The 27991-nt window shown below is 38.2% G+C and overlaps 4 protein-coding genes across 5 annotated transcripts; 2 read left to right on the forward strand and 2 right to left on the reverse strand.

Moving 5' to 3' along the window:
• Positions 1-128: 128 nt before the first annotated feature.
• On the forward strand, positions 129-7515 carry nit2 (nitrilase family, member 2). Its single transcript, XM_084722621.1, has 10 exons — positions 129-286; positions 435-553; positions 1351-1471; positions 3656-3744; positions 3847-3940; positions 4028-4102; positions 4185-4263; positions 5881-5979; positions 6602-6657; positions 6889-7515. The coding sequence occupies exons 1-10, from the start codon at positions 259-261 to the stop codon at positions 6987-6989; spliced, it is 861 nt and encodes a 286-aa protein (XP_084578747.1). The 5' UTR covers positions 129-258; the 3' UTR covers positions 6990-7515.
• LOC146323590 (ICOS ligand-like) lies at positions 7516-13472 on the reverse strand. Of its 2 annotated transcripts, XM_084722620.1 has the most exons (6): positions 12997-13472; positions 12700-12778; positions 12273-12596; positions 10985-11269; positions 10711-10893; positions 7516-7831 (listed from the first exon to the last, which is right to left on the reverse strand). In XM_084722620.1, the coding sequence occupies exons 1-6, from the start codon at positions 13060-13062 to the stop codon at positions 7758-7760; spliced, it is 1011 nt and encodes a 336-aa protein (XP_084578746.1). In that variant the 5' UTR covers positions 13063-13472; the 3' UTR covers positions 7516-7757. The 2 variants fall into 2 exon arrangements, with proteins under 2 accessions (XP_084578746.1, XP_084578745.1); XM_084722619.1 differs by having other exon boundaries at positions 12700-13470.
• Positions 13473-16102: 2630 nt separating this feature from the next.
• gtpbp6 (GTP binding protein 6) lies at positions 16103-20148 on the forward strand. Its single transcript, XM_084722622.1, has 10 exons — positions 16103-16776; positions 16859-16996; positions 17678-17748; positions 17830-17960; positions 18366-18436; positions 18607-18765; positions 18854-19062; positions 19199-19347; positions 19582-19734; positions 19819-20148. The coding sequence occupies exons 1-10, from the start codon at positions 16398-16400 to the stop codon at positions 19943-19945; spliced, it is 1587 nt and encodes a 528-aa protein (XP_084578748.1). The 5' UTR covers positions 16103-16397; the 3' UTR covers positions 19946-20148.
• On the reverse strand, positions 20006-25841 carry plcxd1.2 (phospholipase C, X domain containing 1, tandem duplicate 2). The gene is made up of 6 exons (XM_084722623.1): positions 25382-25841; positions 24294-24430; positions 22892-23020; positions 22657-22812; positions 22393-22576; positions 20006-21006 (listed from the first exon to the last, which is right to left on the reverse strand). The coding sequence occupies exons 1-6, from the start codon at positions 25461-25463 to the stop codon at positions 20756-20758; spliced, it is 939 nt and encodes a 312-aa protein (XP_084578749.1). The 5' UTR covers positions 25464-25841; the 3' UTR covers positions 20006-20755.
• Positions 25842-27991: the final 2150 nt, after the last annotated feature.

Consider the following 27991-nt stretch of genomic DNA (forward strand, 5'->3'; position numbering starts at 1 on the left):
TGAACTTTACACAAGCTGTGTCAAGTGTTGCAGAGTGACATTAAGTAAGAAGAATAATTAATTTGCATCTCCAGGCGTTCATTGTTATTGTTTTGTGTCCTTGTATGTCGTTTTTCTCGGACTTCTTTATTGTCGTAAAGCCGCGCCAGAAGCAAAGACTAACAATAGACTTTTATTTTGAAAGTGAAATAACGACCCGGAAACACATCCTCTGTCTGTTAACTAGACTGAAACTAAACAGGACTACAGCCTGCATACATGTCCACTTTAGCAAAAGCGATGTCTAGTAAGTACAAAGTTCAGTGTTTATGTCACTACAGTTGTAGCTAATTACTGAGCACATACAACGGAATGCATTTCATGTTTCTTTGTATAAGTCGGTGGTTCACACTGTACAGTTATAAAGTTATAGTGACCGTCTCTTGTTTTCCCAGAGTTCCGTCTGGCTGTGGTTCAGCTGCAGGTGAGCAGTGTAAAGGCGGACAACCTGAGCAGAGCCCGCAGGCTGGTGAAGGAGGCTGCAGGACAGGGCAGCAAAGTGGTGCTGCTGCCGGTGAGGAGGAGGAGGAGGAGGAGGAGGAGGGGGAGGGGATAGTAGGGGAGGCAGGGGCCGGTTGTCACGCTGCTCTCACAGCTGAACAGAAGGCTCTGCAGTAGCTTCAATGCTGCGTTTATGTTGTTAAATTGATAAAGTGCTTGCTATTGTTTTGTACTGTAAGTAGAAGGGCTGAAACTAACAATAATTGTAATTGTTGCCTTTCCTAGAACAGCTGTTTTCATCACTGATCAATCTGTCGACCATTCTCTCTACAAATCGATTAGTTGTTGCATAAAATGTCAGAAAATTATGAAAAATGTTGGTCGTTGTTTCCCAAAGTCCAAGATGGCGTCCTCAAAATTCTTGTTCTGTCCACAACCCAAAGATATTTAGTTTACTGTCTGAGAGGAGTAAAGAAACCTTTAAATATTTACATTTAAGAACCTCAAAATCATTAATCAATTATCAAAATACTTTGCAGTTAATTTATTATGTTGGATTAATCATTGTTGCTGTAGTGTAGTGTTTCTGAGTGTGGTGGTTTCCTTTTACATCTTGAAATGTGAAGTCCACTTTAAGGACCTGCAAACACTGGTGAACAGGTGGAGATGTCTCTACCAGACACAGACTCAGCAGTAATACACCTGCACCACTTCAGCCTCTTTGCTGTACTTTACACATGGCACACACATCACAGAAAACATGTGTCGTCAGGACCTAAAGAGGTCAAATTCTAACTTTAGTCCAACATTCACCGCCACTACACACTTCCTGCTGTAAACCTTACCGTCTCTCGGCTGTCATTAATCCAGGAATGCTTCAATTCTCCATATGGAACCAGCTTCTTCCCTAAGTATGCTGAGAGGATCCCAGGAGAGTCCACCCAGGTGCTGTCAGAGGCAGCCAAGGAGAATAAGGTGTATCTAGTGGGAGGTAAGGAAGCCTCTTACCAAGGTTTTACATTTTATATAGTGTCTCTATAAGTCAGTATTCCTGTTTTCAACTACAACATCAGCTCTGTAGCTTTTGGCCACAGAGTTACAGGCTAACAGCAGTTTTATTTATAAATGACCTCAGTTCAGCCCAGCCACATCAATATGCATGGTGCTGTTAGTGGAAGGAGCCACTCTCACTTTGTATTAACGCACTCACAGCTTTAAAACAATGGTAATAGCAGCTGGCGATACTGGCATGTCACTATTCTTCCCTCAGTGTAATTTATGAGCTGCATTTAGATTAATTAACAGCCACCACCATAATATTAAATATGTGACTAAATGTATCCACAGAATATCAATTAATCAAGTAATTTAAATCTTATAACATATCTTATAACACAATAGGCTTTTTTAATGACAGACATCTTGCAGGAAAAACTTCAGGTGGAACTTGGATGAAGCGTGAAACATGAACAGCAGCAGGTCCTGCAGCTGCCACACCTGAACGCTATCCAGACGTCGTTTCTCTTATTAATTACACCTGTTTTTTTCCTGCTGTGACATGTCAAAGTGCTGTGGAGAACCTTATTCACAGCAGCCATACTGACATGGAATAGTAGGACACACACAGGTGTTATTAATGATACTAATTAAGGTTTTGTTCCATTCAGGTCAGGAGTCAGAGTGCTGCTTAGTTGTGCATGTAAAGGCTCTGCTACATTAAATGGAACGGGGCCTCATTTAGTATCATTTGTAACACCTGTGTATATCTAACTTTGTCATATCAATTTTTGTTGCGGTGAAAAAGGTCTTTACCCTCTTCACAAAATAACATCAGTAACTAAAAATATATTGAAACTGACCAATCAGGACTTTTCCCCAACTGGTTTATTACACCTGATTTGTGTCAACAAGAATCTGATTTCTGTGCGCTCATGCATACTGATTGTTTTTTAGCAGATGAAGCAGGCTAGCTTTTGAGACTGTTTAGCATTACTACCTGTGTTTTCATCAGTGTATTTTTATATAGGAAGTATAGCGTTAGAAAAGGTTGACTGAAACAGCAAAGTAAAAAATAAAAACCTTCTGAAGGTGGTGTTAGCCTTTTTTGAAATGAGAAATGGAAACACTTTTTTTGACGAAGTTCTGATGTGGTGAAAATTTAACTGTTTCCACTCCGACAGTCTCATCGCTCCACTCAGATCTGATGTAACCTTCCTCACATTAATACATGAGACAAACAGAACTCAGTCATCATCATGATTTCTGTTGTGTTTCACCATCAGAGGTTCAACTGGTACACTTTTAATTATGTCGTCTCCTTGCGCCCTCTTTTTCTTCAATGGTATAATAGTTGCCTGATCGGAGAACTGGTACGACTATTGATACACTGATTAATTTACAACTCTTACTGGCTCACTACAGTATGTTAGTGAAGTTTCTTAATAAACCTTAGTAGAAAACGTAAATAAATGTCTAACATGAAGAGTCCAAACTGTCTTTGGTGTAATACTGACGTCAGTTAGATTTGGTTCTGTCAGAGCTGTGGAATATTAAATCATCGACCTTTGCTCCCTACATCTGAGCCTTTCTTACTTTAAACTGTGCAGAAACTACAGGTTATATTAACTTGTTTTTAAAATACAAAAATGTGAAATTATTGGTTGTTTAATATTGGTCTCTCAACCATGAGAAGCAGGTAATTATTGGTTATTGGTATTGGCTAAAAAAACATATTGTGGTATTTTACTAATTAATAAAAATTCATCCAAAACAAAATGTTACAGGCTAAGATGACCATGTATATAAGATTGTAATGTGCATGGAGTAATGGGATTATACTTGACTTTTCTTTCTTTTAACATCAGATTATATTGTCAGCCGTCCACCACCACTCTGCTCTCTAAATATCAGCACTGAAAAACCCACATGGCTGACCACCATCAACTACTGCTTCTCTCCATGAATGGAAATAAACATTCATTCACATTTTCTTTTGCCAATTTACTTGAAATCAGGTTAAAATTTAAAAGGCTTGTTTCCACTGATTCTTATCTGTCTGCTAATTGTGCTAATTAAAGAGTTTTGAGGGTTAGTTACAGTAGAATAAATGATGTAAATGAACAGGGAGACAAAAAATCAACAGTAAAAGATGAACATGTGACTTGTTGTTCACCAGGATCCATCCCTGAGGAGGACGGTGGGAAGTTATATAACACCTCTACAGTGTACGGGCCTGATGGAGAGCTGATTCTGAAGCACAGGAAGGTACAGATGCATGATTTGTTTAAACTACTTCATGACATCATAGAGATCATAGCAGAACATTTTCCGCATTGAAGTGTTTCTCTTTGTCTTTTTTCCTTCAAGATTCACCTCTTTGACATTGACGTTCCAGGAAAAATCCGCTTCCAGGAGTCTGAAACGCTGACCCCAGGCAACAGTTTGTCAATGTTTGAAACACGTAAGCGACATCCCCCGAACCTTGTTTTCTTCCCTGCAGCTGGACGAGCATCACGTTAACGTGTCGCCTGTGTGATTCCTCCCACAGCGTTCTGTAAAGTGGGAGTGGGGATCTGCTACGACATTAGGTTTGCAGAGCTCGCACAGCTTTATAGCAGGAAAGGTAAGTGTCTGATTGTTCATGTGGCATCAGCTGCCTTTAATGGTGTACAGGACAGTTTATCAGGTTGTCTTTTTGTCCTCAGGCTGTCAGCTGCTGGTCTACCCCGGAGCCTTCAACATGACGACCGGCCCGGCCCACTGGGAGCTCCTTCAGAGGGGGAGGTCAGACTGAGAGTCCAAAAAACATTTTTCTTTTGAAAAATATTCATGAGAGTGAACCCAGTATCTTTCATGTCACCCATACAGTGTGACGGCAGTGACCTTTCAAACTTCAGGCATGAATACGCTTCACACCATGTGATGTAATCAGAGTTAAATGATTTAATATGATCTGTGGAGGAAGAGGAACAGAAAGGAGGAAACAGTTCCAAACCTGCAACAGTAGCCTGAAGTTATATATAAATCTGACATAAGCAATACTGCAGAACAGTTCTGTAAAATGTCTGATGTAGCTTTTTGTGTCCATGAAACAACTTTATATAAAGTTTATTAACTGTCAGGATTAATCCCAGATAAAAAGATTCATTTTTAACCCCATTTGAATTATGACTTAACTTTAATTAATGTTGCATTAAACGTTTAAAAGCTTAAAAGCTTAAAATTAAGACATTCAATTTAAACTTTCCATAAATGTTAGTTCAGGTTTTACTAGAAAATGTGATTAATTTAAATCTGTTGCACCAAAACATTTAACTCCAATTTTAAATGTTATCCAGTATTAACTTTAAACTTACACTTGAGGAAGTGTAGCATTTAAAATGGCTGCCTTTTTTAGATGGACCAATTATCTTCTGAGACTTCATGAGCAGACCAACTAGTTTGCAAGCAAACAATGTAGCATTTTTTTCTTTTGTAGCTAGCTAGCAAACTTTTTTCTAATTTTTTGCAAAATTTTGCTAGCTAGAAAACAATGCAATGTTTTTCAGTTTTTCTCAAAACCTTGACTAAATTTAATTCTGTTGCACCAAAACAGTTAACTCCAATGTAAAATGCAATCCAGTATTAAGTTTAAATTTACGATTAAGGAGGTTTAGCCTTTAACGGATGGATAAATAGCTGCCTTTTTGAGATTACTGAGCAAAATAATTATCTGCTGAGAAATCATGAGAAGACTAACTAGATTAACGTTTTAGTAAGCTAGCAAGCAATCTAACCTTTTTTCTTTTATAGCTCACAAGCAAACAATAAAATGTTTTTTTTTTTGTGGATAGTTAGCAAACAATTTTTTTTTCTAACTAGCAAACAGTGCAATGTTTCATTTAGGAATACAGAGCAGGGGACAGTGAAAGTTTTTCTTGCACTATTGAACAGCACTAATTTATTTTTATTCATTCATTTATTTTAATTACGGTAAGCAAGCACCTCCATGTGGATTTAACTATTTCAGTTTACATCACAAAGCATGGATTTACTCAACTGAGATTGGTTTTGAATTGTGCAACAGAGCTCTGCATTATTTAAATATGGATTTAATCATTTTAAATTCATTCATTCGTTAAATTCATCTTTGTTGGTGCGACCCTGTGTTATAGTATCATATCATAATAAAATACATAAAATGAAAGAGTTAATACTTTAAAATTGCATGTACCTTGAAAAAGAGTGATATAATTCTTTCATTACAAAAGCTACACCAAAGACAATGCTCTTATTTGTGATTGTATCCATGGCAGTTATGTGATCATTGGTAATTATTATGTTTTATGTTTTTCACACCTTTTTAAGATACAGTTTATTTCTGTATAATCTGACCACGTCATGTGGTTGTCTCCTCTGCAGAGCGGTCGATAATCAGGTGTATGTGGCCACAGCGTCTCCTGCCAGAGATGAAACGGCTCCATACGTCGCCTGGGGTCACAGCACTGTTGTTAACCCATGGTACTGTAAGAACCAGCGACATGTAGTATCCTCTGACCAACTAGCACAATGTGTGACTGTTAAATCTGCAGGGGAAGGAATAAGAGGCAACACGAGTTAGAGTTAGACGCAGCGGTGTAGAGGTAGCCATGAGAGAATGAGAAGAGAGTACAAGAGTGAGCCTGTAAGCAGAGCAAAGGTTAGTGAGTGCTGGCAAAAAAAAAGTAGCAGGAGTACTGGTGTAGGCTTTACCTCGCCATCAGACGCCGTTTTCTGACAGGAAACTGCCCTTATATAAGCCAAATATTGCTCTCTCCAAAGTTAACAATCTCCTTTTGTAAAAACAATAATTTTCCCTCACAGGACACTTTGCAAGTTGCAAGTACAAGTTGCTCTTGTACCGCTGCCTCGATCTGTTAGTTTGTATTATAGTGTGACTTCAGCGAATCCAAACTCACCTTCTAAAGTATCAAAGTCACACAATAATACAAACAAACTAACAGATCGGCTTATTGGCTTATTAAACTGCCATCTTATACAACCCCACTTAATTTGTCAAGTACATATAATGGAGTAAAATGTATTTGAATATTTTTGGCTGTTAGACGTTGCAGACTGTGACTGCTGTGATCTTTGGTTGCAGGGGAGAAGTGATCTCAAAGGCTGGACCAGAGGAGTCTATTATTTATGCTGACATCGGTGAGTGAGAACAGCTGTTTGCTTGTTCCTGTGCATGATATTGATCAACTACACAGCTGAATTCTTTGGTCAGATTGTGAGAAATCTGAGTAGGATGATGCATCACAGCGCTGTAGTCCAGATGTTTCAAAGAGAATCTGATTGGACAGTAGGGGTAGAGCAGTTTGTACAGGTGTCTCTGTGTTGAGTCTGCACTAAACCTCTGTGTATCTGCGTGTGACCTGATCCCAGACCTGCAGTATTTAGCCGACATCCGGCAGCAGATCCCGATCACAGCTCAGCGTCGTGACGACCTCTACACGGTGACGACTCTGCAGGAGGGATCGAGCTGAACGCTGCAACCTCAAGAAAGAAGGTGTGAAGGTACCGACGAAAACTGTGCAACAGATCTCTGCTGCAGCAGAGTCGTCTTGTCTCTGAAGCAGAAGACCAATTGTCTTAATAGTGGAAAAAAGAGATGCAGTTTGCACGGACGCTAATTCACTGATGCTGACAAGGTTTGGGCACCACAACGCCGCTCACTTCTTCAGTAAAGAACTGTGATTTGTTTTGTGTAATCCACACAACATCATTCATTTTACATCAGCTGATCTAATATAACAATCGACAGCCATCAATCGCTTTCATATTATTGGAAGTTGAAACTTTGAGGTTTCTTGATGAAATGCTTCATTAAAAATAACAAACTTTTTTGTCTTTTATTAATTTCTTTCTGTCTTTTGTGGCTCACGGAAGATTGTGTTAATTGTGGCTGCAGAGATTTCAAATATAGAAAATATTCAGTTCTTCATTGTCGTATTTTCTTATGATGGAAAAAACATGAACAGATCTGAAATAAATTGAAACGAAACAGCTCCATTAATGGTTTTGAGCATCTTTATTAAAGCTTGAAACAACTCCTCCCTGTGAGAAACATTAATTACATAGAAGACAAACATAGAACATAGAAGATAGTTTGTTAACTTAGTGTCTGTTCAAAAACCCACCACTTGTATTGAATGTTGAAGTGGTGAACCCAGCGGCCACGACAAAAACATATTTACAGATCAGTGCTCTGTTGTCTCAAGTCAACAAACATGGGAATCTGTTGACTCAGATTTTTACACATCAGTCTCCTTTTTCTCTGGCTTCATCGCCTCCGTCTCCTCCTTGTATGGAAATCTCCTTTTGTATCCTGATGACAGAAAACACTGAATTCAATAAGAGCAAAAGATTTCCAGTGGTCACAAAAAGATGTTATACACAAATACTTTCTCCAGATTGATAGCAGTACATTTAGTAAACATTTCTTAAACATTCTTTCACAAAATGTTATTTCATGTGTCCAAAAGTAAAGTTATTTCACACATAGTAACTGAATAAAACAGGTTATTGAAGGTTGTTAAATGAACGTTATTCATGAACAGTGCTCTGATTGGCTGGTGACTCCCTCCTGACTGAACCAGTGGATCCACTGGATCAACCAGAGGAAACACCAGTTCTAGTTGTAACAAACCTGATTCACATCCTGTTACAAACACTTTCAGTATATATTAAATATCTTTAATTTTCTGTTAATGTCAGGTTAGTTTTATAGTTTGATCAGACTGCGCTTCAGATAACATGATGTTAAATCCCACACCAGGATGAGTCAAAATAATATCCAGATTAGACTCTGTTAAAACAGTTTTAAGGAAGGGAAATACTGATACCAACTTTGTCTTCTGATTTGCTCACTCAACTTTAACTAAAAAGTTGATTGCAGCGGTGGTTAGAGAAGGTTAGAGAAGCGAGTTTGTGACCAGAAGGTTGCTGGTTCAAATCCCCCGATCGACAGGATAAATCTGGGTAGGGAAAGTGAAAGGCAGCACCTGCCCCTCCCTCATTACCGTCACTGACGTGCCCTTGAGCAAGGTGCTTAACCCCAACTCAACCCAGTGGAGCTGCTCAGAGCTGCTCGTAGATAAGACTGGTTGTACTGGGCAGCTTCCAGGTGTGATTGTGATAAGGGTGTTCAAGAGAGCATTGCCCTAAATAAATAAACATAAGTAAATAAAAAAAATACTTTGAATGAATAATAGATCATTCTGAACCGAATCAACTTAAAAAATAAGTTAACTGAGCTCAGATTGAGTCATTAGTTGATTTGAACTTTGTAAAACCAATTGAGTAAAGTTAACTGAACTTGAGAAAACCTGTTCAATAAGCTTAAGATATTAAGTTGAACCTAAAATAAATTAATAATTTGTTTTTCTTGTGTAGACATAAATTATTTGTTTTATTAGAAATTTACTGTCATATGAACAAAACACTTATTGTTAGACATTTTTCAGTTCATTCAACTATCAAAATACAGCAGCACACTTCTCTTTCCTCCACATTACTCGATTACATCTACAGTCTACAAAGGTAATGTCTTCTAATTTTCCAGTTTCAAGGTATTTAATTAGGTGTTGCTGAAATAATATCACAGGAAAATGAAAAGAGAGTTTGCGTAGTTCACTGTTGATTACAATGAGTGACAGTTGGATGAAATGTGTGGTTCTACATCAGGAGACTGACTTTAGAAAAGGCTTGAATTTTCAGACACAGGAAAAATCTGTGGCATAGCTGATTCTGTGTACTGGCATATGGGAGAAACTTTCAGACATATAAGTAGTTTTATGTTAGAAAAGTGCACCATAAACCCCATCCACACTTACTCGACACAGACTTAATTTAAGTCAGTTTAAGCTCATTTTACTAAAATTTCTAAAGCTGATATATCCAGTTACTTCAAGACCAATTATGCACTTAGAATATATTTTGATAGCTAAATTAAAGGAGAAGTCTGTAATATATTTACTGCACTAAATCAAGATGACCATGATATGTCATCAAACATGCTATCAGTTGAAATAACAACATGTTCTCCTTTGAAATTTACATTCTTGTCCTGAACATATGTTTTTGTTTTTGTAGAGCTAAAATTAATGCTGAATGTTTGCAAAATGAGCTGTTTTTGAGTTGTAAGAAATCTTTTAGAGGAAGTAGATGTTCATAACAGTTAAGTTAACTGTTAACTGATCAATATGTTAACAGGCAGCCACTGAACCCAAACTTCAGTGTGTGTATTTTCGGAGCAGTGGGCTTTTGTTTTCAGGATAATGTGTTTAACTTAACATCAACAAACAACTGACAGTTATAAACAGCTGATCAACTGGAGGACTCGTCAGATTACAACGCTGTGCTTGTCTTGTGCTCCTGTTCCTGCAGCCTGCCTGAGCTTCCTCGAGTCTGGGGAGGAGGGGTGGGTGAAACAACTCGCTTCAACCATAGATTATATATTCAATAGAGATTCAACCTATTTAATATACTCTCTATGGCTCCATCTTGCTATTTGGAGTACTCATTTTTGGACTTGCGGTTATTATATATTTCTACTTTAATTAAAGAAAAAAAAAGAAAAAAGAAGTACTCACTTCTTATTCAATAAAACTAAATAAAACTAAAAAAATAATTTGTGTTCACCTAATATAACAAAACATAGTATGAGAGTTGTAGTGTCTTTTTTTTTTAGTACATCCAATTTAGTGAAAAAAGCAACATTTATTTTCAGAGTGCAGGCAGCATATTAGCAGTCTTCCCAGCATGCATTGTGTGAGTTAAATCTCAGAGCCCTTTCTTTTTATAGTTTTAAGAAAATACATGATGGAAACTTGCTGTGTCTCTAACACACTTTAAGATAAGTCATGGCTGTTAATTTTCACAATAATGAAAACACTACGAACCATGATGAGGGTTAGTATCCAGAACCCCTTATCATTAAGTGTGGTAAATTCACTGAGAGCAGATTAGATCAAATCTAATTTGTTTGTAATGTTCATCAGAGTGACTGAACAGTTTTTGTTTCAACTTAATATCTTAAGTTAACTGAACATGTTCTCTGAAGTTCAGTTGACTCAATCTGTTTAAGTTGAACTAAAAATGATTCACTGTGCACGTAAAAGGTTTCGTGTGCAGGCTGTTTACAATAAAATTTTAAACTGAGTGAGGTAATCGGTGTTTTCAGTGTCACCAACAGTAGATTCCTACCTCTGTTAGCATGTTGGTTTTCATATTGGAATTCTTTCTTCTTCCTCTTACTTATCCTGTCCAGGTGAATCTGGTAGGCAACTCCAGCTACCACCATGACCCCGACCACCGCACAGAGACCAGTGCTGAAGATCCACATGGCCTCTGATGCTCGGCTCACTACCGGGCTTCCCTGCGCTCCATCTTAACACGAACAAGAAATACGGGGATTAGAGAACAAGTGATGACATAGTGGTGTGTGTGAAACTTAATAACTGAATAATACGTCACTCACAGCTTATGGATGTCAAGCTTTCGTTCATGGGCAGGTTCTCTATGGTGCACGACACGATGGAGTCTTTGGAAATGTTGACCGTCAGCTGGCTGGTGACGTTGTACAGATGGGAGTCTGGGAGTATTGCTGCCATGGTCGTCACTGAGCCTTCAGGGGGCTCCTCGGTGTAGTTGATGAGCCAGTAAACTGCAGGTTCAGGAAAACCACCGCTGGAGTGACAGAAGAAGGCCGTCTTCTCTCCCTGAGCTGCTTCTTCCCTCTGCAGCCGCGGGAAGCTGAAACTGGCTGCAAACAGCCGTCAGAGACAGGAGTTAGTTCATTTAAAGTCCCCATTCACTCAAAAATAGATTTTTCTTCTTGTTCCTACATTTGGATGTTTGAGCTCCACTGTGTACAATTATGTAAGTGCAGAGTTTGACACCTACAAGATGTCCTCACATTCATCTGCTGACAGTGGAAAGTTTCCCTGCGTTCACTGAATCTGATTTTGAAGGGTGGGCCTACGAGCATGATTTGTGACATCACAAAGTTTGGAAGCCAATGGAGTGTGGCAGGAATTAATCCTAAAACCAATGTTACCATATATCAGCACTTCCAGTTCCCTCGATTTAAGGTCAGTGTTTTGGGTTCTTTTTTAAAATTATTATTTGCCCTGAAATAAGGTCTGTGGTTAACATGAGCTCAAGAGATCTTAACATTTTGTCCTACGACATAAAATAGGTCAGTAAATACTACACTGTTGAATTTTGAAAGTGTTACGTTAGGGTTAGCAAGTGACTAAAATGACACCACAGTGGTTGGTTTGGACATTTAATATCATCATGCCCAACACTAGTCATTTATGGCGGTGATGTTGAGTCCCGTTAGCATTGTGGGCTTTTACTTTTACTTCTAGTGATTGCATTTACACTTCAAAAATCATAAAAGTGGTACTCATTTGTGAAGAAACTTTTGTTTACCACAGAACTAATTTCCTGCACCAATCTAAAATCCATGGAAAAATCCCTTTGACTGTTTGTGGAGGGAGCCAGAGTGATGCTAACTTCTGATTGTCCAATACACACCTGAAGGTCTGTTGCATTGTGAATGGAGTGAAGTAGAAACCATTTAATGAGGTAGAAAGAGTAAGTGCCTTTTTAAGGATTTGAAAATAGAAATTATACTTATTTTTGCAGCAAACTGTATCGAGGAAACATAATTATTCCAAGCAGATAATGTCTTCATAAATGTCTGGATTGAATATTTTTAAAATATTATTCAGATTACTTGCTGTATGTTTGTCACTGACCTGCTATTCTGAGACACACGGTGCACAGCGCAGCGCTTTGGTTCTTCTCTGAAATGATGAACAGGCTGTAATTCATGTTGTGCGCATTAGGGTCAACTGTGGGCAGCTCCAGAGAGAAGTTTCCAGTGAGTGCAGCATCAGCTGAGATTGTGGCACTGTTAACGCTCAGTTCCTCCACATTTTCACTCTCTGCCCACACTGATCTGAGCACCACTTCTCCCTCTCTCCTCCACTCAATGGAGAAATTCACCAAGCTTAATAATTTAGGGTACAAGCAGGGCAGCGAGACCGGTCGTCCTACCACGCCAAGGACGCAATCTCCCTCTGTAGACAGAGAAGTAAAACAGCACATCAGTAAATTAGTTAAGTCCCACGGATGATAGTTATCTCTGTGTGTAACATGCATGACCAGTTAGAATCATCTCACCAAGAGAGGCGCAGAAACTGAGGAAGCAGAGCAGCAGTCCTGCGCGCCACAGCGCCACCGGCATCGCCCACTGAGGGCACTTTAACACACGCAAAACGCAAAAACAACCAGAAAATATGATCCTCTTTAAAATGGACAACAAAGACAGGTCCATCACTAACCTATGTTCCTGATTAAAGTCGCTCTCCTGTCTTCTACTCGTTCCCTTTAACAACTCTTAAGTCATGACGTAACGCACACCTTTATTCACTCTGAAGGAATTCATTATCAGTCATGTTGCGGCTTGTTTTGTCATACCTGCTCTCTGCCGTCTTTTCCGATTTTAATAACCAGTAGTCCCGCCGAATATATAGAGATTTCCATGCAAAAATGAGTTAAAACTCAGCTTTCTCAGTTTCCATCAGCTTACATCCTGTAAGGAGTCATATTATGGAGAATGGCCAAACCTGTTTGACTTCTTTTCAGGTCACACACCCACACCCACACGCTGTGATGTAGGCAGCACCCAACAGCGGTAAGAAAGAAAAAAAAAAAGAAAAAGAAAAAGAAAAAAAAAGCATGCGTAGGACAGCGCTCTAAATCTGATGCTGTTCACATTACCAAATATTTAACTGTTTATCTCAAAAGCAAAAGTTGTGCATTTTAAACAAATAAAATGTGTTCATGATTGATGTGATGGTGATATTTGCCATATAGAAAATATTTTAGGTGTTAAGCGTTATGCGGGACAAAAAGGTTAGATGCTCAATGTTTTGCTGACAAAATATAATTTCCATGAATTTAGGTTTTATAAAAGCATCTAAAAACAATAGGCTGTCTGCCTAAAACCCTAAAATAATTAGAATACAATAGAACAAAATAAAAATCAAACCTACTTGAATCCTTGGAAATCTATCCCCATTTTGTCACACTTTCACTTTTTATCTAACTTTTTTGTTTTGTTTTTACAGTTTATTGTTTTCTCACTATTTATTTTACTCCTTGCTTTATTCTCTGGTTTTGTCTGTTTTTGGCAATCAACTTATGTTTGTAATTGTACAGTGATGACCTCATGTTTTAAAGGGACAGTTTACCCCCAAATCAAAAATACATATTTTTTTCCCCCTCTGGCTGGTAGTGCTGTTCATCCATCAGATTCATTGGTGTGAGGTGCAGAGTTTTGGAGATATCAGCTGTAGAGATGTCTGCCCTCTGTCCAATATAATGGGACTAAATGGGACTCGGCTCGTGGTGCTCAAAGCACCAAAATGTACGTTTGAAAAATTCAGAACTAGTGTCTCTTTCCAAAAATCATGGTCCAGTTACTCAACATAATCCACAGACTTGGTTGCGAGTAGTTTCATGTAGGAACTACTTTCTTTCTGTTAAAAAGAGGAACAAAGTAGTTCCACTAGATTTTACTGCAGGAAGAATAGTTTCTACTTGAAACTGCTCACAACAAGGACTGTGGAATATTTTGAGCGTCCAGGTCATGGTTTCTGGAAAGAGACATCGCTGTTCAGTCTTTCAATATACATTTTCTGGGGCTTTGAGCACCACAGGACTAGTACCATTTAGTTACATTATGTTGAAGACAGAAGAAATCTCTACAGCTGATATCTCCAAACCAGGCAGCTCACACCACAACAGTATGGCTAAATAGTACAACATGCCAGAGGAAAAATATGTATTTTTGATTTTAGGATGAAATTTCCCTTTAAGATTCCTTTTGTATTTAGTAAATATACTTGTTGGTGTTTTTTGTTTTTTTTCTGTCAAACTATATCTACTTCTGTACTTACAGTAATATCCACCCAGAAATTAAAGGAATAAACATTTTTAATGCAGTACAACATGCAGACAGTCTGCTCTCTCATTAGACAAAAGCTTATCAAACAACTTGGGTTTGAACTTTTCTATTCATGCTGGTGCTTCACTAAAAACTAACACAGACCAAAAGTAAACTAATCTTTTAGTGAAACTGAATTGAAACTAAAATGAAGTTACTTCCAAAATAATCTAAAATGAAATGGACCAAAAATATGAAAAATCTATGTCCTTCTAGTCTAACATGTCAAAAGTAAATTGTGGCATAAAATAAGGAGAGTAAAGCTAAGCTAGAGCATCAAATTGTTTGACAATAAAATCAAAGTTACACGAACTTTCAAAAGTGCAGTAACCCCGTGATCCACCAGGGGTCAGACTGTATCTGTGAGAAACTGGTGAAACCAAAGTACTTATAATTTATTTTGTGCACTTTCTGTAATAAAGGAAATGTAACGCTGGGCTACTACTCTGTTTAATATGTGACTTGTTGATTTTTCAATTAATATGTAAAAAAAATTATGACACAGGAAATTACGTAAACTGGAAACAGGACGACGTTTCTAGAGCGGGGGCACGATGCTCCCTGAGTTTAGACTCACAGGCAAACTCTATTTTAAAAGGAATACTGCTTTCAGAGATGCTAATGGACCAAAAGAAACCACACATTCCACAATTCAAAATAGAAATCACACTCAACATGAAACTGAACTTACATGGACTGAAGAATAATAATGCAGTGAAAATAGCTGACATTTCTAGAGCCTGAAGTATTTTTCTTTAATGTCTTTATTACTTGTACATGGAAGTCCCTTTGTATAGGCCCATAGGTTTATTCTTTTGGTTTTTTTTTTGTTTGTTAGTTTGGTTTTTTGTAAAATCTTATATCTATATTATGCTTAAAGACAATTGTTTGGCTTACATATGCTACAATAAAGAAATCTTTCTCACAGTGGGTACAAATTCCCATTCCAGTAGCATTTATGCACACAGAGACCTTAACCATTGTCAAATCCATATATTTAATAATCTAAACTGCTTAAAACATCTGGTCAGTAAAGCAAGGCCCCCCAAAAAGCATTAGATTATAGCTGGGATCCCTGATTTGTAAGGTGTCTTTAAAAACCCATTGAATATGACACGTTAAAAAAAAAAAAAAGAAAAGAAAAGAAAAGTGTATAAGAATAATAATAATAATAATAACAACAACAACAACAATAATAATAATAATAATGATAATAATAAATTATTATAATATAACAACAACAACAGCAATAATAATAATAATAATAATATATTATTATTGTTGTTGTTGTTGTTGTTATTATTATTATTATTATTATTATTATCATTATTATTATCACTGCTTTGCCTTATTAATGCAATAATACTTACACTATAAATTGAATTTTATAATAATAATAACCATAACTTTTAAAACAAACATTTTATTTTATTTATTTATTTATTTATTTATTTTTTTTCTTCCTCTCACCAATTTGCTGAGGCCCAGCTGGCGACCCCCAGCCTGGGCACAAACGCTGCCTGGAAGGCGTGACTCTGGGCAAAATTTTGTGAACACCCTGACCTCAAAAAACGACAGCACATAGGCTTAAAGACAGATAACATGCTTTGACAGTATAAATAGCTAACACTGACTATAAGCTATATTTATCAAGTGTGAAAATAAAAAAGACAGTAGGCTCCTTCTTGCTACAGCAGGTGGCAGTATGCACTGTCCCGGCTGGTTTATGATCCTTCAGTAAGCAAGAAGAAGAAGACTGACACGAAGACAACAATGCTCATGTGTGACCGTGGTGTCTCTTAAAGTTAGTTTATACTGTCTGAGAGCGTCCTGCGGTCCCGATGACCGCAGCAGAGTCTTCAGAGACAACATGACAGCACTGAGGAGGACGCGTTCATGGTTCACCCTCCTACAGAGAGCCCGGACACAGAGCTGCCAGAGAGCAGCACCAACCACCTGCACGCTCCTCCACCCACCTCTCCATGCTGCTGCACCCAGAGCTGCTGCGTCTCCACTGCAGCTCAGGACGTTTGCTGTCTCTGCGTGGAGGCTGAGGGACACGGATGACTTCAGCAGTGGTCGTCAGGAGGAGGAAGAAGAGGAGGAGGATGGAGATTTTATCGCTGACAGCGAGGTGGAGGAGCTGTTTCAGCAGCAGGTTCCTGCAGGCATCGGAGAGGGTCAGCACAGGGTGTTCATCGTTCACCCTGACGTGAAGTGGGGAAGCAGGAAGCAGCACCTGACCACAGGTAACACAGGGTCTCAGCTGTTAGTGTGTGGAGCATGCCGGGAGATTTGATTATCACACTCATTTTGCTGCTCTCTCTGCAGCTGAGCTGATGATGGCCGAGGCTGTGGGGCTGGTGAACACTTTGGACAACTGGAGAGTGGTGGACAAGATCATCCTGTCCACCAAGACACCGGAGAAGAAGAGGATATTTGGCAAAGGCAACTTCCAGGCTCTTACAGGTTATTATCCATTCTGTGTCCACCTGTGAATCTGTGCATTGAGTCAGTAACAGTGTTTCCACCCCAAGCATCCAGAACTTTAAGTCCCAAGAACTACTTTTCAAGGAACAAAAAGGTTATTTAACCCCATTATGTCCGCATTTCCACTGCATTCTATAGATATGAAAGAGTGAAGGTTGTTTTTATGCGTCAGTTATGTGCATGATTATACAATAATGATCATTGTTGGTCCAACTATCGTATGCTTTCTTCTGTAGCCTTGTTTCCACCACAGCAACTTTTGGAAGAACTCAGTGTGTTTCCACTGCACTACTATTTCCTGCCCAAAAAGTTCCTGCTCAAGAAGTAGTATTTTATTTCCAAGAACAGGGACTTTGGGTGTTGGGCTTGCAGCATTTACAAAAATGACATGTAAAAATGGCCGTTGTTTTGTCACCAAACTAATTTACTAAATCTTCTTTAGACCCCAGTGGAAATGGTGACAAAATCAAAACCTTTGAAGGAACCTAGTTCTTTGAATTGTAGTAATGTCCCCCAGAACTTAATTTAGACTGTGCTACCTGCTGTGGAAATACATTGAGTTCCTCCAAAGGTTCCTAGTCCCTGGGGAAGGTTATTGCTGTGGAAATGTGATTAGTATGTGTCTTAATATGACTCATCAGTGCTTTTTTTTCCCCTCAGAGAAAATCAGGCAAACAGCAGGGATCACTGCCGTGTTTGTAAATGTTGAGCGTCTGTCTCCTTTGTCTGAGGTGAGCATTATTTGAAAATCACTTTCTGGCTACACACAGAAAGGTTCTGTGGACTGACGGGCGTTTTATTCATCCGTACAGAGGGAGCTGGAGGAAGCCTGGGGGGTTAAAGTCTTTGACAGGTACTCAGTGGTCCTCCACATCTTCCGCTGCAACGCCAAGACTAAAGAGGCCAAGTTACAGATCTCTCTGGCAGAGATCCCCCTGTTAAGGTAATTTTGACCACTCAGGCTATAGAGCCTGATTGATGCTTGATTTTTAGGGTCGATATCGATATTAAAAACTCTGGAATCGATATATTGGCTGACATTCTTTATTAATTTGTATATATATATTACGTTATTTTATTTATACATTACATATTTATTTTTAATTCTAATCATCATCAAATTTAAATAAATGAAAACAGTTTCCATTATATTATGTTTAAAATTAAGAAGTTTCCATATCGGAGCTTACTGGACAACATAAGAGCAGACAGGAACATAGATATACAGTATATGTCTGGGGTAGGCAAATAATGGGCTGGTAATATCTAGTCCAACATTTTTTTTTCCCAATTTGAGCCAGTTTATGTTTTGCTGCAAATTTAAAATGTCTTCATCTGATGGTGGCAGATCTCGTCTGAAAAATGAAATCTCAAACTTGGACCAGCAAGGCGGAGGATCGAGGTACATCGGAGGTTCAGGTAACATCCAACAGCCAATTACATCTCTCAAAGCATTTCAAATACTCAGTATGGATATTTATCAATACATTGATATTTTTGACAACACTAGAGCATACAGTATGTCTGCTGGATGTTACAGTAACTGGCTGGTCTGACAGGAGTTTGAGCTTGGTGATTGGTCCTTACAGGCGAGACCCTGTATGAGGTCCAGCAGAGACTGCTCAAGGAGCGAGAGATGAAGATTTGCTCAGCGCTGGAGAAACTGCGGAAAAAGAGGCACCTGCTGCGATCTCAGCGTAAACACAAGGAGTTCCCCGTCGTCTCTGTGCTGGGATATACAAACTGTGGTGAGAGACTGAAGACAGTGTTGATACATTGAATTTTTAGGACTTCAGCTTGATTATATTGGCTATATATATTTTTTTATTTGCACAGGAAAAACAACTCTGATCAAAGCACTGACTGGTGACAGTGGCCTTCAACCCAGAAACCAGCTTTTTGCCACCCTGGATGTCACCGTCCACGCCGGCCAGTTGCCCAGTCGCATGACAGTTCTGTACGTGGACACCATCGGGTTCCTGTCCCAGCTGCCCCACCAGCTCATCGACTCCTTCTCGTCCACCCTGGAAGACATCAAACACTCAGTGCGTACCTGATGCTCATATCGAGGGTGTTTGATGAAATGCCGGATATTTGACTAATGGAATATCCAGTTTCAGTGTGACTGCATCTTCTGGAGTGGAGTTGTTGACTCAGTGTTCATCTCTCCCGCATCTCCAGGATCTGCTGGTTCACGTCAGAGACATCAGTCATCCAGAGACGGTGAATCAGAAGGTCAATGTGCTGAATGTCCTCAAGAACCTGCAAATTCCTAACAGGCTGATCAGCTCCATGATAGAAGTCCACAATAAAATTGACCTCGTTGACAAGTAAGAGAAAAAAATCATGTGTTCAGCGTAGATTTTACAAGTTAAAAGATAATTCAAATTCTATTTAGAATGGAAAATGAGAATGAAAATGAAAAAAAAACCTGAAAATGTGGGTATCTGTTAAGCAGCAAAACATGACAACAGTTGAATTAAGGTCATAAAATTCCATATTGAACCAGAACGTTTGGTTTAGTGTTAACAAAAAAGTGACAGTATATGCTGTTTCCCTCTCAGCTATCAGTTAACAGAGCCCCGCGGGATGCCGGTATCTGCCCTGGAGGAGCGAGGCCTGGATGAGCTGAAGAAAGCAGTGGAGGAAGAGATTGTGAACTCTACAGGAAAACTCATCTTAGACCTCAAAGTTGACCTCAGCACTCCTCAGTTAAGGTGAGAGACGTTTTTTCTTCCTGTGCTCGCTTGTGTGTTTATAAGAGAGCATCCGAAGTAAACGTGCATCCTCCTCATCCACAGTTGGCTGTACAGAGAAGCCACCGTTCAGGACGTGCAGGTGAATGCAGATGAGGGCTCAGCTGTTGTCAAGGTCATCATCAGCACGGCTGCTTACGGACGCTACAAGAAACTGTTCACAGGAAGATAACCTGCAGGGAGGAGAGCCATCCTTCCAAAGAAATCACTGCTCCATGAAGACAGCAAAATGTACCACAGACATCTTTTTTTTTATTTATTACACAGCATATTCAAATATTTTAAAGTATCATTTTGTAAAAGAATGACGTATGTGCTTGTAAACATGTTTATACTGTAAAATGCACATTAAAGCTCTATTTAAAACATACAGAATGTTTTGTGGTGGAAAAAAGAAACATAAACTGACTTGTAAATCTTGTAAATACAGATTTTTTTCAAAATATTTCTCTCAGAACTCTTACAGGGATATTCAGGTGTTTTGAAGTGGGGTTACCTACAGTGGATGGAAGCTAACACACCCTCACTTTGGAGAAACAGCAGGAGTACAAGTGTTGGAAACTAAGCAATATACTGCTGTGGACAGGGTCAGCAACAACACTTACTGTAGCCAAAAAAGATCATATCAGTGTAAGTGTACACTATATTTAGAATATTTTCACTGATTTACCTTGCCATTATATACTGAAACTGACATTAACTGATATTATACTGTTTTTGCCAAAAGAGTCTGGTTGCTTTCTACCCAAGTGCCCCTACTGCCTCTACAAACTGTGGCTGTGCTCACTGTCATCTACTGTAGGTGATGCACAGACTATGGATGGGTACCTGACTACCCCACTTCAGAAAATCTGAACTGTTCCTTTAATGTAGACAAACATACCTGTAAACTGTACAGAAAAGATTAAAGGAGGTATACAGTGGCTGTTTTTGGAACAGTTCCTGTGGAATAAAATCACAGCTAAAACACAGTTTTCTTTTTCTATCTAACAGCGTCCTTCCGTAGAAGTTTTTGGTTCAGTGCAATGACCAAAGAGCAAAGTGGAAGTGGACCCACAAAGTCTCCTGCGATGATGTTGAGGCTCTTGGGGTCCGACCCTGGTTTCTGTTCCTCCAGCCACTTCCTCAAACACTGCCAGTTACTGAACGTCAGCGTCCGTAGGGATTGCTTGGGGTTCTTAGTGATGTAAGACCTATCAGATGTCAGGTTCAGGCCGGAGACGAAAAATCCCTCTGTGGGATTAAACAAACAAATAGACAATTTAGACTTGGTTGCACCAACAGAGATTAATTTAATGTAAGATTAGTTCTAATGAAGGTTTAATAATCCAGATTTAAAATTAAGCAGAGCTCTATTGCACAATAAAAAAGTTCTCTCCATTGAGAAAAGTTTATTGATATAAACTCAATATAGCTAAATAAGTGTGGAGATGCTTGCTTACCCAAATTAAAATAAATTAAAAAGATTTTAAGAACCTGATAAGTATAAAAGAGGAAAAAACAACTTTTGGCTGCTCTGTATTCCTTAAACCATTACAGTGTTTGCTAACTAGCTTAAAACGTTGTTAAAACATTGTCTGCTGTAGCTAAAAAGTTACCTAAATGTAAAATTGTTTGTTAGCTCGCTGAGAAGTGAACTATATGTTACATTGTTTACCTGCAAACTAAAAAGTTAACCAAATGTTACATTGTTTGTTAGCTACTGAAAAAGTTAGCCTTGTTAGCCTTCTCATGATGGCTCGGCTTCTCCACCTTTGAAAAACTTGGCGTGGCTGAATTAAAGGTGCAATATAGTGAAATAACAGAGGATTAAAAAACAGACAACAGCAGAGTAAGGAAAGAAGAGACTGCCTCCCAGCAACTAACAGACTGTTTTAATAGATGGAAAGAAACAAAAGACATCAGCTGGGTTGAGTCTGTCCCTTAGCTTTCTTCAAAGAATTTGATTATTTTGGTCAATCCAGAGAAGTCATTTTAAAAGTTAAACCTCCTCAAGTGTAAGTTTAGAGTCAACACTGGATCACATTTTCAACTAGAGTTTAAAGTTTTGGTGCAACATAAATAAAAACTAAACTTAGGTTTTATCTTTCTCAATTTTAAACTGATGTTTAAGTTTGGTGCAACATAATTTAAAGCTACTACAAGGCGCTTTCATAGTTCATTGATTTGGAGGCCCCTGTGGACAAAAGCAGTGTGTTTCCACCATATAACCATAAAATTTAACATCCAAAATAAAATTCTGCAAATAAAAATCTCCTCCTGCTTCTTTTTAACTGGGTAATATACCACACACTGTAACTTTATCTGTAAAAAATTAAACATAGACTTGTTTCATGTGATCTGAAGAGAATCTGACCCGGTGGCAGCCATTAAGGAGAACTACATAAAAATCTTCTTGCGGATGGTCTTGTTAATTTATGCAGGTCATATAGATGCTTCAGTAATAAATTGTGACTGTTTCATAACCAGTTAAATACTCTTTGTAGCAAGTTGTTAAGTTAAGCCATGATTTAATCAGGTTTAAAATTGATCCTTGTTTGTAAACCTCTGCCTCAGTATGTTGATAAAAACACACCAGAATAACAGACAGACAAGTAGGACAAATTGAATGAAACTCACCTGGACGTCCGAGCTCTTTGTTCCAGTCCAGGTAACTGATCACTCCCTCTGCTGTGCGCTGGTTGGCCCACCAGTAGGGGATGGGGGGCCACAGCTCCTGATATCTCACTGCAGTCTGGGAGTCGTAGGACAGGACGACCTGGTAACCAGATGCCCACAGACTCCGCAAGGTCAGGACTGCTTCCTGTGAAGGGCAGGTGAAAGTTGTTTAAGACACCGTGCTGTTTCTATACCGTAAAACAGCGGCGCGAGGAGAAAACTCACCTTCTGGGGACAAAGTTTTGAGCCAAACAGCTTCTTCAGGGAGAAAATGAAAGCTTGATGGAGTCTGTCACTGATTCCCTCAAAATGGCTACAAGCCAGGATGACTATCTCCTTTGGGTGAGACTCCAGCCAGGCGGCCACAGACGACAGCGTTTCCTGTGAAGGAAGGACATTTACTATAAACAAACTATAAAAGGACCAAACTGAAACTTTAAATTTAGATGATAATACTCACAATAACTGTTAAATGTGTGTATATGACGTGTGTGAAGTACAGGTCAGTGGATGAGTCGTTGGGTTTGTGTGCAATGCGGAGATCGAAGTACCGAATCCCCATTGAAAGCTGTTCCTCGATGCTTTTATCCTGCAAGCAGACATGAGAAGTAACTAAGTACAAATACTTCATTACTGTACTTAAGAAGATTTTTCAGGTATCTGTAGTTTACTTGAGTATTTTTCTGACAACTTTTTATTTTTACTCCCTACATTTTATCACAAATAACTGTACTTTCCACCACTTCCATTCAAAACAGGCCTGTTATTTTAGTTTTAATGCATTTGAATGACTGATTATTTTTATTTAGCATCATTGTGCATCGCCTTCTCAACATCAAGACTGATTTCAACCTAATTGAATGTAACACATAACATTAGTGTATCCATCAGTGCATATCACGCATGGAAAAGGTATGAAAATGGTGCAAAAGACAATACAAAAAACAACATAAAAGATGGAACAAGACAAAAATGCCTTTACATGATGAAAACGACATAACAAGACATAAAAAGCAGAAAACAAAGCAGATTAATTTAATAGTTTATTAAAAATAGATGAATCGTTGCAGCTCAAAGTGTTTTATGTTTGTTGTAGGTTTATGAGTTTGTCCAGTTGTTCTTTGCTTTGTTGTGTGCAATTTATTGATTGACTGATTAATTTAAAGACAAAAAAACTGAAATTTCACCAAGCATTTTTTCCCACACTCTGTTATAAATATAATCCTACCAAAAATTGTAATCCTACTAATAATCTCCCTTTTTACTAAATGTATCCGAAATCTGATTCTGCCTTTTTTTCCTGTAACTGTAACAAGATAAAGTTATGAAGGTGAACATACAGTAAGGCTGCGTATTGTATCACAATACAGAGGTTACAAATCAATAAATTTCGATATATTGCAATACTGTAAATAAGGTAATGTATTGCTATTTTAAAGTCTTATTTTAGAAAACTGTCACAGTATAAAGAACACACCACTGTATGTATTAAAATGAATTAAAAAGTTAACTTTTTAATGCAGAACAGTTATTGCCAGTGAGGACAGACAACAACACGTTCGGGGGTTTAAACACAAAATGAACCACTGTCACTGCACAAATCTTTGCACATATCACAAAATCATGATCAAGTGTTTTTGAGAATTCATACAGTTTTTTCTTACATCCCTATTGTAGTTTATCCTCATTTGGATAAACTACAAACCCTTAAAAACATATGTCATTGGGCCTCCTGACCACCCTGTTAGCCTGCAAAGTGACCTCTGGGAGGTGTAGTGTAAAATCACAGCAGCAGTACTTTCCTGTCAGGGGTCCTTCATCATGATCTGAAGCTATATTTCACACAGTTATACCACACATACCTGCGTTGTGGCCCATTTAAAGATGGTAGGCCTGGTAAAGCAGTAGAAGAGTCCATCCAGGAGTCTGAAGAAGTCTGATTCAGACCGGACCAGCGGGGAGTTTATGTCCAGACAGTAACTCATGGCATCATGGCTCCCTGGATAAACAGGTGTGAACAGACACATTAAAGCTTTAAAAGTTCCACATACCAACTCTGAATGAGGAAATGTTAGTGTCGTTTTGTATGACTGACTAGTCTTATTGTGAACTTGAATACAGCATGTCGTGTATTCTGAAAAGGACTTGTAACTTATGATTTTTGGCAATGTTAAGTAATCCGTTGATCATTTTTTCCACTAGTCGATAAATTGTTTGGCCCATAAAATGTTGATTGGTGTTTCTCAAAGTCTAGGATGAGGTCTTCAAATGTCTTGTTTTGTCCACAATCCAAAGATATTCAATTTACTGTCAGAGAGGAGTTAAGAAACCAGAAAATATTCACATTTAATACACTGAAATCAGAAGATATTTATTAATTGTTGCAGCTCTAGTTCTGAGATCTCTTGAAATGAGACTAGCTGAATTAATAAAACTTAACAAACTGATCAACCAAAGGGATTTTCAAAGTCTGCAATAGGGCCTCCCCTCAGACAAAACTTGGAAAAAGTGGGATCAATTTTATCCTATAGACACTCATCAGATAGTCTAATACTGCTGTTTGATATCACTTCAGACTGCACCAAATACATAAAAAGGTCTGTCAAAATACATTTATTAGTTCCTGACTTTGGGAAGGTGGGAAAAACAGTCAAATTTCCCCAAACTAGTAATGTAATATTTTTTCACATCCATTCACTGAGCCTCCCCTGACTAAACTAAGCAGATAGAGGAAGCAAAAGAAGTGAAATATAAAATAAAGTCACATAAGACAACAAATATTCCCACTCACAATAGAGGCAGGAATATTAAAATGGTCTACAGTGTAACTGTCCTACTTTAATGGCTGTATTTGCTGCACTTTGCTCCTCTATGCCTTACAGGAGTTACATATGTAGCTGCACTGATAATTTACATTAGAAGAACAGGATAAGAAGTGTTAGTTGTGTACCAGGTATAGCCAGGTCTGTCAGAGGAATGTCCCACAGCTCCTCCGGTAAAGATGACATCCAGTCCTGGCAGCTCAGGTCCATGATGCATGTCGCTCAGTCAGTCACTAAAACCAGCTCTGAACTGGTCATCATGTGATCGATCCTGTCCGCTTCTTTTATCTAATTCCTTTAAAAGATCGACCACAAATTTCACAACAGAGCCATAAAAAGGAGGAGGAGGAGGAGGAGGAGGGAGATGAAACTTTGAATTTATTTCCTGATTCCTCTGTGTTGTCGCTGACGTTGAATGACAGGTAGCTGCGGAGCGCGAGCTCATGCTAATAAGATGCGACTCCCGCCATTGTAGCACTTTTCAGGAAAACTGTCTGTTTCTATTTGTCTCTGAAGACATTATTCACATTTAGCCCTAGCATACATGCTCCTTTATCCAAACATCTCCTGCGTTGTTGCCCTGACGTTTCAAGTGGGCGGAGCATCTATCAACCCGGAGGTTGGGCTAGAAGCCAGGGGCGGGTCAACGAAATATTCATGAGGTGGAGCACGCCTTCAATAAAAAACGTCAAAAGATGGCATGAAAAGTCAACAAACAGTTTTATTTCCAAATACATGTCTTATCCTGGACAGACAGATAGATTTCTCAAGCAGAAGTCCTGATACTTGTTTTGGTACTGATCTCCAGTCAGGTAAGAAGTGAAAAAGTTCAGGCTTTTGGGTCTTGTTAGGTCTTTTATGTCTTTTTTGCCTTGTTACATTTTATGCATCTTGTTTAGTCTTTTAAGTCTTGTTATGTCTTAAACACCTTATTATGTTTTATTTTCACATTATGTCTTTTGCAACTTGTTACCTCATACATTTCTATTTTGTTGTCACTTTTTTTTTCATCTCCTTGCATCTTTTATGTCTTATTATATCTTGTTTTTGTCTTGTCATGGCTTTGTTGTCTTCTTAGGTCTTGTTACATCTTGTATGTCTTTTTGTCTTGTTACATTTTATGCATCTTGTTAGGTCTTTTAAGTCTTGTTGGTCTTTTACATCTTGTAACATCTTTTTTGTCATGTTGTCTTGTTGCATATTTTTTGTCATCTTATGTCTTCTGTCTTGTTCTTCTTATGCATTTTCTTATGTATTTTTTGCTGTTACATCTTTTACGTCTTCTTACTTCTTTTATGATGATTTTTGTCTTCTTACATCTCTTTTGTCTTGTTACACCTGTTGTGCCTGATATGCACTGATGCACTCCAAGAAATGATCTTTTGTATATGATGTTGTTCCATCCATTATATTGAACTCAGTCTTGATGTTAGGATTGCAGCGCACAATGATAGATAGATAGATAATTAGTTGTTTCCTAATTTATGTACCATATAGCTTATTTTCTACACTTTGATGATGCATGTTTCATTGTGTTTTAAATTTTAAGGAGCAGATAAGACAAAGTGTCGATGTCAAATTTATTTACACATCCCTCCTTCAAATAAGAAAAGACAACCTTCTCTAGATCTAACACATCCAGCCATCTCAAAAAGAAGCAGCAGAAGGAAAAAAAGAATGAAGCAGTACAAAGAGAAGTCCCTGATTAAATAAGTGCAGCATGAATTTAAAAAACACAATCCTGTACATTCAACCACATCTGACTTCTTTAACTGTTTGGATGTACAATTGGAAATATGGAGGCTGGACAGTGTTACTGGAATAATTACAGACTTGTCAGTGATTCATTATAATCACTGATTAATTTACACATTTCAATATAAATGCTGTTGAGAGAACTCTCTTTTTGTCTTTGAACACAGCAGTGAGAGCTGCTGTTACTCTGTGGGTCAGCCCTTGTTTAATTTTTAGTGTGGCACGCTGGCTTTAAATTATAGAATGGACATCTACATTGACCTGTGGACAAAAACTGTGCATTTTAAAGTTTAAGACCAATTATGTGACAGAAAATAACAGGACACACTTTGATAAATCTAATAAACTAAACCTTTTGATTCTGTATGAATACATTTGAAGAGTTATTTTATTATTTGTTATCATATTTCTACTAATTTAATGTCAGAAAAATGCATTAAAAATCAAATTTATATTGCAGATGGCAGTAATGGAAAATTTGATTCGCCAGACTGTCGCCACAGCTGGCCAATCAGAACTCCTGCTGCTGCTCTGTGGGTTGGACTTCATTTAATTTGCAGGCAACACATCTTTAAATTTAATAGAGCCTCTTTAAATGACAGAGGTCACAAAATAAGAAAACTAAAATGAATTAAGTAAATACAATGTTTTTAAGATGGATCTTTTTATTACATCTTAAAATTCAGATATTAAATAATGTTACAGGAACAAAACTGTAAATTTGTAAAATTTAGGATTGCTTCAGCTTAAAATGCAAATTCAATTGGGTTTTTAAAAATTGAGCAATTTAATTCAACATATTAAAAGTCTATAATTATCCAAGTGGGACACTACAGTCTCAGTACTAAATGCACAACTTAACAACTATTACCAACCATGAGCAGGAACTTCCCTTACACTGTAAATATGTTTACATCCTAGACTGACAGTAGAAGCCATCATCTGAGTATGAAGATTATTTTCTCACGTTACAGTTTACAACC

This window comes from Lutjanus erythropterus, chromosome 7 (assembly GCF_056507025.1).
Source record: "Lutjanus erythropterus isolate fLutEry1 chromosome 7, fLutEry1.hap2, whole genome shotgun sequence".
NCBI classification, from domain to species: domain Eukaryota; kingdom Metazoa; phylum Chordata; class Actinopteri; order Lutjaniformes; family Lutjanidae; genus Lutjanus; species Lutjanus erythropterus.